Genomic DNA, 13,698 nt, shown 5'->3' on the forward strand with positions numbered 1-13,698 from the left:
ATGGATTTCCATGCAGCATATGTAAAGCTTACAGGAAACCAGTGGTGGCCTGAAGGTTTATAACCTGTGTACAGTGTTCCACGGTATACTGCATTGTCAGGTTCCCTTCCCCTACACTTTGGACATCCTGACCTGGGGCAGGGTGTGGCTCCTCCTCACCCATCTGTACCTGTATGATGCGAACCCTCGGAGGCACAGTCCGCTCCTGTGGACAGCAAGGGTCATGCACGACTCGTTCAGGTCGTGTGGTTCGCAGGCCAAAGCGTTTGATGCTGTGAGACCTTTGTATTAACTGAGTTGAAAAAAAAAAGTTCTGATGTCACGGTTGCATGCTTTGTTTGGAAAGCATTCTTTTTTTTTTTTGATCCTCCATTTTATTTTAGGATGAGATTTATTGTTTTTCTAGGACTGAAATGAGGACATTTCATTTAAAGAGAGGGAAGAGTGTAGGATGAGATTTATTGTTTGATATTGTTTGTGTCTGGTGAATGTCTCTGGCGGAGTGATACACCGGGGAGAGGGTGCTGTTCGGTCGGTGGAGAGTTAGCGGGGAGAAAAAAAAACGGTTAATAAAGTTATGGCTGCAGCTCTGATGAAGACGTTTCCTCGTGTCGTTTCTTCGATCTCTCTCTCTCTACCCATGACCCTCGAGTAGAGTAACATTCAGCTCATCCAGAGAGTTACACTAGGACTTTATTAACTTTGTTTTTCCAGGCAAATGTATAAAGCATCTTGTTTGGTTTTACATGTGGAGGCATCAACATCTAGAGCAAGCACAGGATATGTGAACTTAGAAGTCCCTTCAGTCTTAGTAACAGAGCCGTGTCCAGGACTTTTAAAATGGGGTGGCCCATGTGGGGCACTTGTTTATTCATGGGTGGCACCAATGGTTATGCTTATCTATTTATTTACACAAATCGTTTTTTTATTTATTTATTTACTTTCTAGTGAATTTTTGAGTTTCACATTGCACAATCACCATTTTTTCCCTCTTCATCTTCTACTTTTGTGGTCGTTAGCAAGTCACTTCTTGTTGCATTACTGCCACCAACTGGAGTTGAGTGGGACTCTAAATATTATGTATGTAAATATGAAAAAATATGAAAAAATATTAATACTACATACCTGGGCTAGAAAACAAGGTGAAAGGTGCATGTAACCACACACTATTTTGGAGTTTACAACCCAAGCCTTTGTCGACAATGTAAAGTCAGTTTATACTGGAACTTAGTGAGGTGGCACCTGGGGTGGCCAGTCAGATTCTAAGGGTGGCATGTGCTACCCCAGGCCACTGATGCACATTACATCAGTATTCTTTGTGATAATAACTCCATCATAAGTTTCTTTTTAAAGTTGAGTTTCAGAAAATTTCTGGACAAGTCTGATTGCTATGAGAGTCTCTTAGAAAAAGTGTGGTCTCATTGGCGACGTGACTTATAACAATTTGTCTATCAGCAAGTGAGATACCTTTTAACTCATTTTCAGGGATGAAAATTGACAAAAAAGTTAAAACATTTAGTACCAGCTTCGGCCACTGGAGGGCAGCAACACCGTTTAGAGAAGGGAAGAAGCGATGGGAAGAAGGGGAGTTGCTGCCCTCCAGTGGCCAAAGCTGGTACTAAAACATTTAACCTCATGGGTGTTTCTAGCCTGCTTTTGGACGTGCTAAAGCACTCCTAAATTCAATCCCAGCTTCCCTGAAGTTTGACTTTCATTCATTTATTTATTTAAATATGAAGTATTTTTATTTAGTATTTTTAATAACCAATAACAGAAGACAATTATAGTTTTTTTACTGTTTGTTTTTGTCTAAGTGAACGTTTACACTACTTTGTGGAAACAATTGCTCTAAAAGTATTGTTTCATTAATAGAATAGGGAATTTGCGCCCTCCGCTGGCAAAAAAATAGTATAACACTCTGATTTCCAACAGCCTTTAAAGAGCAAGTCACCCCCAAATCAACAATTTTTTTCTGATAAACTATATAAATGCGTGTCTAATCGTGCTGCAGACACGTGTAGTCAATAGTTTTGCACTTTAGTGCATTTTAGTTAAAATTTAAATTTTCTGCCTGAAACTGTCAGTGTTGTGCCGTTGTCAGGTAAAAACTCTTCACTGCATTTGAATTTAAATCTGCCACCGCTATTGGCTAAGAGGTATGCTATGATGTAAACTGGTACATTATGATGTCACAATGTTGTGAGTGTGTGTATTTGTTAGTGGCTCCACCCTCTCGGTCTGCTAGGCAACAGCATTTGTTGCATTTTTTCAAACATGAAGTGGGAGTGAAGTACGCTACTTGTAAGGGGTGACTTGCTCTTTAAAAAAGGGACGAAGGGGACTTGCTATCCTCCAGTGGCCGAAGCTGGTACTAAACTTGTTTAACTTTTTATTCAGTAAGAAGTGAATATTTTGATCATATCTATTACTAATTAGAGGAGAATATTTAAAGATACAATGTGTAGTTTGTACCATTAACATTTGGAAATATCCATCAAAACATTATTGATAACGAATAAAATGATGTCCAGCTGTTGAAAAATATTGGCGGCTTCATACCATGACTATAAAAATCGGGTCTAAAGTAGTTTGCAGGGTCTAACGGCTGAAGGAGACATGTTTTCTTCTGGTCAGCTGGAATTAACTGATAGACCATCAAAGTCTGAGGAGTCATGCTGACATTGCATGCTTTCTGCTCCACAGGTAACATCTACTATAATGGGTTTTGAACAATTATCCATGGATGGAGTTTTGACTTTAGAAGAGGGAACACTACCGACAGGAGGACCGGGGGGAATCTTTGCAATACATATACAAAAATGTGTATTTTGTAATGGGAAACAGGCTTCAACACAAGTGGTTGTTTTCTGCTTGGTCCTAGTGCTCAGCCAGTGTCTATAAATATAGCGTAATATTGTTTTTGGACAGTAAAAAGTGCAGGGGACCAAAATTGACTTTAGAAAAAGTGAGGGGACATGACCCCCCGTACCCTTCCAAAACTACGTCCATGCATCCATCCATTTTCTGTATCCGCTCATCCATGCAGGGTCGTGGGGGGATTGGTGCCCATCTCCAGTGATCTCTGAGCAAGCAGGCGGGATACAGCCTGGAGGGTTGGACTGGTTGCCAGCCCATTGCAGGGTAACACAGACACACACAGGACAAACAACAATGCACGCATGCACAAAAGAAAGACCAATCAGCCTGACAGTCATGTTTTTGGACTGTGTGAGGAAGCTGGAGTACGCAGAGAGAACCCACGCATGCACAGGAAGAACATGCAAACTCCTTGCAGAGAGACCACAGGCTGGGATGTGAACACTATAGTGTCTATAGACTTCCTTGCTGCAAGGCAACAGCGCTAACCACTGTGCAACCCCTTTAAAACAATTAGTGCTTTAAAAAAAAACAAAAATTTAAAGCTTGAGAGCTGAAAGTTGAACAGAATAAAAATTTGTAGCACAAAGTAAATCCTCACGAGAACACATGGTTGCAGGGGGTTAAAGCTGCAATCTGGAGTATTTTGCAGAAAGCAAGCAAAGCCTCTTGTTCGTGAACGCACACGTCTAGCCGTCAAACAGTGCAAACTTGTACGATTATTATTCTCTCACTATGTTGTATATTTAAAAACTTTCTTGTCCATGAGAAAGGTTGCCAACTCTGCATCCATCTAGGTACATCCAACGCTCACTCACGCTCTGTGATTGAGAGCTGTACGCAAGCAGATGTAACGCTATTGGCTAATGCTGAATGGCGCTCAGTTCAAATAGCATGGGGCTGTCTATGGATGGGAGATGGGCTCAGAAAAAAAGACTTGTTGCACTACATTTTGTCACAGTACCTGATGAAATTATCACTTTTATGGATTTCTAAAAAAAAATCATAAATAATCACTGAAAGGGCGAAACTCCAGATTGCGGTTTCAAATTTTCTGTCATTTTTCAAAATTGGGAAAAACTTTCTCACATTTGCAGCAATTTGGCATGGAAAACTTGAAAATGTTATATTTTCTAGTGAATTCGGAGAGCAATCACGTCAGAAAACTGAACAAATAAACTTAGTTCAACAGTAAAACTGGGCCCTTAAGCTACATTGTGATTTTACTGTGGAAATTAGCTACTGTTGCAAAAACTTGACATTAAAACCACTTTGGATCAAGGCACCACTTCAGAAGGGCTGAAGGTTGCAGACCTGAAGTTTCTAAATAAATTAAAATGAAGAAGGCACGTCTCAGAATGACGTGGCTCTGAGGGTAACTCTCACGGCATTTTAAACAGCAAATCCCAGAAATAATCCACATTTTCCAAAAGGAGAAACATGTTTAATCTGCAGTTTCAGACACAAAGTGTTTTAATAACTTTTATTTTACAAAAAAAAAAAAAAAAAAGGAGAAAAAGTCCACATTAACATTTAGTCTCCATATTACAGCATATTGAAACTTTTCTCAAAGGAAGTAAAATACAACAGTTTTATTCTTATATTAAAAATATCAAATCATCTAGCAGTGCTTGCAGTTTCTTGAGATATGTTGCAGGCTTGATAGCAGGAAGGTTAGCTTTGAACTGAGCAGATTTTCTTCTGTCCCCCCCCCCCCCCCCCCCCCCCCCCGTTGTGCATTAGCGAGGCCGTTGCATAAACAACCTAACTCTGACCTGGATTTATCAACAAGCTGAACATGCAATGAGGGCAAGTTGAAAAAAGAAGTTATCCTACAGATAGAACTGGTGCAGTAACACTTGGAACAGGCGTGAAATGCAAGAAGAAAAAGAAAGCTAGTTGTTCATCGTGTCCCCACAAGTCCCCGAGTGCCCTCACACGTCTATAAAGTGATCTGAAAGTAACTGACGGACTTATTCGTGATCATTTCAGCACAGCTTACCAATCAAGCATGGCAAATAAGAAAATCAGACTAAAACATCTAAACTTCAAAAAATAAAAAATTAACTCCTCAGAGCACTTTCTAAGTTGCACAAAACTGTACAGGCAGACACATTATATATTTATATTTGAAATAAATAGGGCTAATTTGGCCGAGACTCGGTGAGGAGGACTGTCCACTCTCGTCCCACCACAGGGAGAGATGCAATCCTTGCCTTTTCTCAGGATGACAAGCTTATTTTAGTCCCTTAAAGACACACACTTGATCAAATACATCCACACTGTCTTACTGACCTTCTCCACCACACACACAAAGCCCAAAAACTCAAACAAACAAAACATAAACAGATGGTGGACATCATTATAAAACATGTAAATGCCATTTTTCTGGAATGCCTCTGAGCAGGAAACAAAAGTTGGACTTGGAGTCGATGCATTTGTGACTCAAACGAGGCTTGCTAGACAGCGTGTCCTGAGCCATCGCACCAGGCTGTGGCTACTGGACTCCCGCCGCCCCCTTAAACACTTTCCAGCGTGCTCCCAGAGAGGCTGCTCATCTTGATGAAGGAGGGCGTCTCTGGGGGCGGTTGAGACGAGCTGCCAGCTGGAATGAGAGACGAGGTGGGAGCACTGGTAACTGGGGTCCAGTTTAGAGTCGGGGTGAAGGCTTAAGGGGGCACGGCTGAGGATTAAACATCAGTGGAGAAGTACAGCGTGTTGCGTTTGAGTTCGGCAAAGGAGATGGGAGGATGCTGCAGATAATAGAGAAGAACCTGGACCTACAAGGACAGATAACATCTGTGTGAATGCAAATCTCTTTTTTTCACTCAAAAACCAAAATATCCCAGATTATCGTTTTAGTTTTGGGCTTACAGTCCATTTAAAGCCACACTGTGCAACTTTTTCACATTTTAAATGATTTTTAAGCCAATATGTGCTAAAACAAACCTTCAGAGGGTTAATGAAATGTCACTCAGACCCCTACTACCCTCTATGGCCAGAACATCGCACTTGCAACTTCAGAGTGGCAGCCCACCACCAGTTGGTCCTAGAAAAGTAGAGCCAACATGCCTAGGGCTGTAGTCTGGTTCTGGCCCGTTTCCTGCACGTTTTAGATCCTGAACACAGCTGATTGGTGATGAATCACACCTGAAGACACTAATGAAGGCTGAGGAGACATTCCAGCTGATAGAATAAAGTGTTAAAAAGACAAACACACAGGAGATAAGTTTAGCTTTTGGTTCTGCTAAACGGGAATGCTAAAGGCAAGCCAAACTACAAAGTGTTCCTTTAAAAGTTAGGGAGTGGAATTATGATTACTGTTATTTTTCCTCACGTTCTTCACATGTGAACATCAAATACTCACAAGGAATGGCCCGATACATCGGTCAGCCAATATATCGGGCCAATTTTTTACCACATTTTATACACATCCGTGGGCAGCCCGGGGCTGCTGCAGGATTTTGCTTAAATGTATATTCATGTTTCTGAATACTAGTAATACTTTAAAACATTGTTGTCAACACAGACATTTCTTGATATTTACCAGTATTTATATTTATATTTAGTGCTTGGTCAGTTTATTGAACTGTTGAATGAACTTTGGTTAAATGTTTGGTTTTAAAACTGAGCAGTGAAGAGAAATAACTGTTGGTTAAATTTAGAGTTCAAAAACGGATTCAGTTTCAGTATTGCTCCTCGATTGATATTATTAGTGATATTTTAGCACGCAGGTAAGGCGGGAAACGTCTAACGGCCATCGGCTGACCATGACCTCTACATATCGGCATCAGTATTGGCAACAGAAAAACCATACTGCTGGATCTCGATGTTCATCAGAAAATCCAGATCAGGTGAAACTTGAGCAAACATAAAACAAGTGTGCAGGAGTGTGTGTGCGCGCGCGCATGCACGTTTGCAGGAGGAGGAGGGCAGAAAAAGGGATGCAGCAGCCCCACGTGAGGCGGAAACCCCATGTTCTGACTGGCTGTAAGGGGTTGGTACCCATAATCACTGAGGATGAGCCACAACAGAACCGGAAGCGAGACCTTCAAAGTAATGGCCTCTTCCTCCTCCCGGTACCGGGACCTGACCAGCAGCTGGCTTGCACATGTGCTTACTATGTTTCGTTTACACATGTTGGGTCTAAACGAATCCTAACCTGACCCGGAAACGCTGCCACTCGTGGTTCAGTCCTGATGATTTTGAAGGTTTGACTGGAAACGGCTTTAAATGCAAAAGTGGATCTGATTCATTATTTTTTCCAACTCCTCTGTGTATTTGTAAATGACTGGACTGTAGCTGTTGGAGGATTACTCTGAAGTCACTTAGATCTCATTGTTCTCTTAAAACGTAAGCAAAGGATAAGAAGAAAGGATTTAGGAAGCTAATCACGATTCAGTTCTTTTAATTTAGAATCTAAATGAGCCTCAAAACAAACAGGTGTTTATGGTTGAACTTATTTAAGTTTATTTTGCAGTGTGGATAAATAAATAACTTCCAGGCTAAGAACAGCTTCTATAAGATGGATTTTGATCAGTAGATTTAAACACACGACAATCTGATTACAACGTGGATGCTTCTACGTACCTGCGCCATCACGTCATGTGACCAGATGTCGGAGGCGGATGTGATGTGTTGTCCCTTCGTGCTCTCCAACTCTGAGGGTCTGAGCAGGGTGGGGCCAAACACGGTGGCCAGATTATGGAGGGACATCTTGTTGATGGGCTCCTTCTCAGCAACCCTGAAAGGAAGCAGAAGAAAACACTGAAACGGGAGCAAAGTGCAACATCTTCAAGTAGGCAACAACAGCTGATTACAACAGACAGACAAGAAATTCATGTTTGAATTTATCTATTCTAAATAAACACAAGGGAAAGTTTAGCCATCGTTGTGCTTTCGTGTGACCAAGTGTGTGTGTGTGTGTGTACCGTTTGAGGTGCTCCAGTAGAGTTAGGAAGGTCATGAGGTTTGGGTCGGGCAGAGACCGCAGGAGGTGCATCATACAGTTCTCCTTGGCTGCCGGGTCTGAGAGAGCTGCAAAGCAACATGTGAAACTTTTATTTCAAATGTTTTGCTCTATGTGTTCATTTATCTTTCTGTTGGAGGTTAATGAAACCTTTATAACATCATTACTACATGTTCATCTACAGCTGGTTCTCCTTTTGTGCAAATCCAATTCAAGATGGCCACCATGGCCAACTGAACTTAGAAAAAACAACACATGCGATAAAGCACCGCTACTGAGCTACGGTTCAGTGACACAGTAGCTGAATATCGTTCACAAGAAACCATAACATCATTTCCCATCATAAAGTGATCTTAGTTGTACGATCTAGCTTGAAAGCGTCCCTCTTCCTGCGCTCGTGTGGGCTGTGAGGTCGCACCTATGCCCTCCATGAAGGCTGGATAAAGGCGGTCGGTGAGCAGAGGCTCCGGCAGCTCCCTGAAGTACAGCTTGAGTGTTCCAGCGATGGCGTTAATGTCCATGTCACTCAGCATCACCAGGATGTCTTTGGTATCTGCAGACCACACAAGCCAGTTACAGACAGGACACAGAACATTATCACGCTCTTTCAACAATACAGCTGCTCTCTCCTCGGTCCAGGTCCAGGACACAGATGCAGACAAGCTCAAGGTTAAAAGATAAAAAATCAAAGGCAATAACCAAACTCTGCTTGGTGGGATCTTAGAGGAGCAGGAGCAGCTGTGAACGAGGCTGAGAGGCTCTTATTCAACACAGAACGTAAACACTCGACAGCTGTTGCTCCACAGCTGTCCTGGATTCCTTCAGTAAATCTGGTTAAAGCAAAGGCCCCAAAAAGCACAGCTGCAACAGGGTCTATTCATCTAAGACAGCTACCTTTAAACAGACATTCAACTTTTAAAGTGTGCCTTATCATTATGCTTTAATGATGAAACACGTTTGATCTGGAGTGGCGAGATTAAAAGGAACAAAGAAAAGGGGTTTACTTGTGTCAAATGCTAATTTGAGGGCCTGGATGTCAGTGGCCACCCCCGAGATCCTATAGATTCCCACTTCATCGATCCCCCTCTTCTCCACCTCCTCAATGCACTGACGAACGATGTAAGGCACCTTGGAGCGCTCGCGCCTGCGAACAACAGCAGCTTTCAGCTGATCGGAGCGGCCACACTTCATTTGCATCAGGTAAACAAGTTATACGCGCCGACACTTACTTCGTAACCACATTGATTTTGACTCCAAACACCCCGCTCTGCTTTTTGGACGGCGTTCTTTTCAAGCTGAGGTCCCGACTTGTAAACTTCATCGAGAACTCAACTTTGATCTGAAGATTCAGAACAAAACAAACATAACAGAAATATTTAGAAAAATACACAAACACGTAAATGTGAGCTGCAAATTTTGTTGTACAAACTTCATGTAGGCGACAAAAATGTTTGGTGTGAATCTGGCGATACGATATTTATCACAATACTGGGGAAACGATACGATATATCGCGATACTAAAAGCCTGACCGCATTTGCGACTTTTAAGTCTGAATTTAATTGGAAAACTTATCAGGAGATCCTGTTGTTTTGTCAGAATGAAGGCGGTACAAACTAGTGCCACCTAGCAGTCGGAGTTTGAATTGCACCACTCAAAAGAAATACAGTGAATTTTTGTAAAATTTTAGTTAAAATTTAATACACAAATGATGAAATATTGCAATTTTTCAGTGTGCTGATATTTTCTCATAACCTCGCTACAAGTTCAAATTACTTTTTAATAAAGAAACAATTGTTCACTGGTAGAGTTAAAAGCCCGTTTAGAGTCTCACCCCATTCATCTCTATGACGTCCATGTGCCAGTTCTTGGACTGAACCGTCTGTGGATCCAGCTGAAAAACCACATAAACAGAAACACTTGGTTAGAATTTTTGTTTTTGACCTAACTGGGAGCAAACAGGCAGATCAATTCCCAAAAGGATGGTATTTGATCCTGTATCACAGGATAGGATACAACAAACCTGGAATTTTATTTACTTTCCAAAAGAAAAATGTGTAAAATGCTTAAATGCTGCTTACACCAGTGGGCAAAAGAATAGACTGACTCTATCCATCCCATCTAGGGATGGACACTATATCGGTATCAATATCGTTACCGGTCTGATAAATAAAACCGGGCCGATATTATAACAACCGATATGTTTTCCATTTGTTTGCCTGTTTCAGAGGGTGAGGGGGTGATGTGTATTTGTTTAGTCATGTGAACAGTGAATGTAATCATCTCAGAAGGGTAAATGTGAGTGGTGTGTGTACATAATACTGTAAATGTAGCTTTAATAATTTTAATTTTATACAAAATTGCTTACTTTAGAATCATTGTCGGTATATCGGCATCGGCAAATATCGGTTATCGGCCTTAACGGCGATCTTAATATAGGAATCGGCTCAAAAATTTCAAATCGGTGCATCACTAATCCCATCCTTTATTGTCTCTCCAGCCACTTGGGCCAGCTCCTCTGTGGGAATCCCAAGGGTTTCCCTGGCCAACTGAGAAACGTATGCCACTTACACACTAGCATCGGCTCCACTCCGCCCGCCCCAGCCTGGCCACGTTAAGCTTGGTTTATGCTTGACGTGTCCGCGAGGTTCGCACAGCTCCGCGCGGCAAAATTGTGTCATTTTAACAACCACGCCTCTCCACCGCGCCTCCGCACGGCCCAAACGTTCCGCACCGCGCACCTAGGAAATTTTCTAACCACGCGGACGGTCGGATGTGGAAAAACATGGCGGACTGGCAAGAACTAGTATGGCAGAGGTTTGTAAATACAGACATTTGTATGATTCAGCTCTCAGAGATCACCGTGATCAACATGTTGTTAATAATTCTTGGAGAGAAATAGCCCGCACTGTCGGAAAAGACGAGGACGCTGTTAAAAAATGCTGGAATGCCATGTTGTAAACAACAGTAATTTTTACTTTTTCTATGGTGTAGTGTTGGATGCATGCTGTAGAGCTCCATGCTGCCCCCTACAGTTTGCGGTGAGCCAATATTCTCCCAGAGACAAGCCGCATGAACCATAAACGCTGTGAGTTGTGAAGCGCGTTCCATCCGCGAGCCGCATCACCAAGCGGAAAGTAAATGCGTCAAGCATAAACCAAGCTTTTGTCCCACATTGCCTTAGAAATGCAGACGTGATTGAGCACATGGGCGGTTTCCAAAATTGGTGCAAAAAATAGGTATCAGTGATGTCATGAGTGCATTGCCGAGCACGTGGCGAAAGAGCACAAAGTCCAGTGTGCCACTATTATTGAACAGAATCAGCCTGAGCAGTCTTGCTTTTGGAGACTCTGACACTGCTTTGCTGTGTCTGGCAGCAATGTGTGTGTGTGTGTGTGTGTGTGTGTGTGTGTGTGTGTGTGTGTGTGTGTGCCTCATCACAGCAGTGAGCGACAAAGAAAAACGTCTTCAGTCAGAGGCTTGTTAACTACATAGCATCCAGAATGATAATGAATCGGGTATGCCGGAAGCCTCCGCGGGCTGATTTTATCCACCAGTCGGTGGATCTCCCTAATGGTAGGTCTCCTCCGGTTGGACGTGCCTAGAAAACTTCACCAGGCCGAGCCACCTCACCTGGCTCCTCTTGATGCGGAAGAGCAGCGGATCTACACCGAGCTTCTCACCCTATCTCTAAGGGAGAGCCCAGACACCCTGTGTAGAAAACTCATTTTGAGGTTGATTATAACTAAAGGTTTGTTTTTCACACAGTTTCCCGCTTCAGTGTTATCAAATATTTATCAAAGGATTCCTATGATTTACCGAAGTCGGTCAGCTTCTGGTCAAAATCCAGACAGTTTCAGCTCATTCTTACAAAATCAATTTGGAGTTTGTGAGAATTTGTTGGTTCTCGTTCGTCCACCAGCCCCTCAAAGATGACCACAAGTTCTCAATGGGATTGAGGTCTTGGGGGTATCCCTGCCATAAACCACTTTGTTATAACTTCTGTCATGTTGTTCCATCATGCTGGAAAAGGTGTTGTTTACACAAAACTGTAATTGTACAGTTGGGGGGAGTTCCTCTTGGAGGATGCTTTGGTACCATTCTTTATTAATGGTTGTGTTCCAGAAAGGGGAATCTGGAGTTTTTTGCATGTCATACAGAGCCACAAAGACTTATCTTTTTTAGGAAAGCCTTTTGCTAAGTACATTTTATACTCTTACTTATTTAGCTACTTATGAACCTTGCTATTTTAGAGCACTTTGAGATTGCTGAAACAAGAGTGCTACAAACAAACTGTATTATTATTATTATTATTGACTGTTTGAGCACCTGGACTCTGCAGTTATGTCATTCTACATCTTCACATTATTAAAACCTTCTGTGAGAGTATTTCATTACCTCATAAAGAGACCATTAAGTGCTCATTTCATGCATTCCTGTTGCTGTTAAAGCTGTGTTTCCCAGCAGGGTTTCAGAGTTAGTGTCAAGCAGCCGGTAATCACCACGTTTCGGTCTTAAGACTGCTACTGCCAGGAAGGGGACTGGACTCAATGTTGAAACCGATAAAAAAAGAAATACAAAAAATAAAACCCCTTCTACAAATTTCCTACCATTACCCTGATTAAAAATGAATGCAGTCCAAAAGGGCTGTAAAAACAAAAAGGGTCCATTACAGGCAGGCGCTGCGCTCGCTGACCCTACTCAGGCTTTTTCTAGGATCCTTTTTATTTAAAAAATCCTTTATAGAGAAACCTGACCTATGACCCCTGTTTTTCTTTTTCTTTCCTGCCCAGGAAACTTGTTTTGAGTCAGCAGCCCTGCAAAAGAGCAAAGAGTCTGACTTTAATTTCCTGAATGCTGGACCCCACTACCAGAATAAGGTGCTAAACGTTAGGAGGATCAGTGGGAAGATTGGATCAGCTCAATCAGGATCATCAGGAGGAAGACGGCTAGTTAAAGACCTGAGAGATGATGGAGGATGGTTGTAGAAATTTAACTGATCATATTGTCAAAGCATTTAAGACACAAAGCACAAAGGAAACAGACTATAAGAACCTAAAGACCAGCAGATGTCTCCTCCTCCGTTATGTCAGTCCAAACAGATGACAAATACAGAAACTCATTTCCTACTCTAAGAACACCAAGATGGATATGAGAAATGTGACTGGTGCACAATCATGCAGATGTTTAGATGAAGATAAAAGAAAATGCTGTTTTTTTTCCTTTTCCCCTCAGCGTGGTCCTAAGGTTTTATTATTCTGTTTAGCCACATCACTAAGAGGTCTTTGTTGGGAATCTGTTAGATGTGTGACTGAAGACAGGAGCCTGAGGCGGAGCACTGAAATTCTTCTAATGTAGAGGACCTTTGTGTACACAGATCTGGGTTTTATTGGGACAAACACATGCCTTTTGTCCTTAAACAGAAATCTATAATGCGTGTGTGTGCTGCTCTGTGGTTTGGGAGACTGTTGGTGTGTGTGAGCAGCAGATGCACAGCTCGGTTGGTTACTGTGTTGCTTAATTAGTTTACTTTTGAGTGTCTGACCCCGTAAACCTGACCCCACACACTCTTCCTTTCACTGTCCGCTCTATATATGGCATGTGTGAAGCCCGCCCACTTGAGGATGCTTCAGAAAACTCCTAATTGATTAAAGTATGTTGTCACGCAGAACAAAGCCAGGAATGTCGCAACCAGGACTGCTGGCTTCAGACAAACACCCTGAATGTTCAGGCCTCTGAACTGATCCTTCACCCGACTAGAGCTGATAAGATAAGTCACGCTATTACAGCCACAAGAACTGAAACAGGACGTTTTCTGTTTGTTTACTTTAGAAGAGCACATTATGACAAACAA

General features: G+C 42.2%; 1 protein-coding gene across 6 annotated transcripts in view; it reads right to left on the minus strand.

The window, feature by feature from the left end:
* Positions 1–5,371: 5,371 nt before the first annotated feature.
* abr (ABR activator of RhoGEF and GTPase) overlaps positions 5,372–13,698 on the minus strand; it is a 148,779-nt gene continuing 140,452 nt past the window's right edge. For all 6 annotated transcript variants that reach the window (XM_070555755.1, XM_070555756.1, XM_070555757.1 and 3 more), the window contains 7 exons: positions 9,679–9,738; positions 9,076–9,185; positions 8,851–8,990; positions 8,265–8,399; positions 7,809–7,914; positions 7,468–7,621; positions 5,372–5,657 (listed from right to left, as the gene is read on the minus strand). In XM_070555755.1, the coding sequence (XP_070411856.1) occupies positions 5,568–5,657; positions 7,468–7,621; positions 7,809–7,914; positions 8,265–8,399; positions 8,851–8,990; positions 9,076–9,185; positions 9,679–9,738 (795 nt within the window). In that variant the 3' untranslated portion in view covers positions 5,372–5,567. The remainder of the gene's footprint in view (positions 5,658–7,467; positions 7,622–7,808; positions 7,915–8,264; positions 8,400–8,850; positions 8,991–9,075; positions 9,186–9,678; positions 9,739–13,698) is intronic.

This window comes from Nothobranchius furzeri, chromosome 10 (genome assembly GCF_043380555.1).
Source record: "Nothobranchius furzeri strain GRZ-AD chromosome 10, NfurGRZ-RIMD1, whole genome shotgun sequence".
NCBI classification, from domain to species: Eukaryota; Metazoa; Chordata; class Actinopteri; order Cyprinodontiformes; family Nothobranchiidae; genus Nothobranchius; species Nothobranchius furzeri.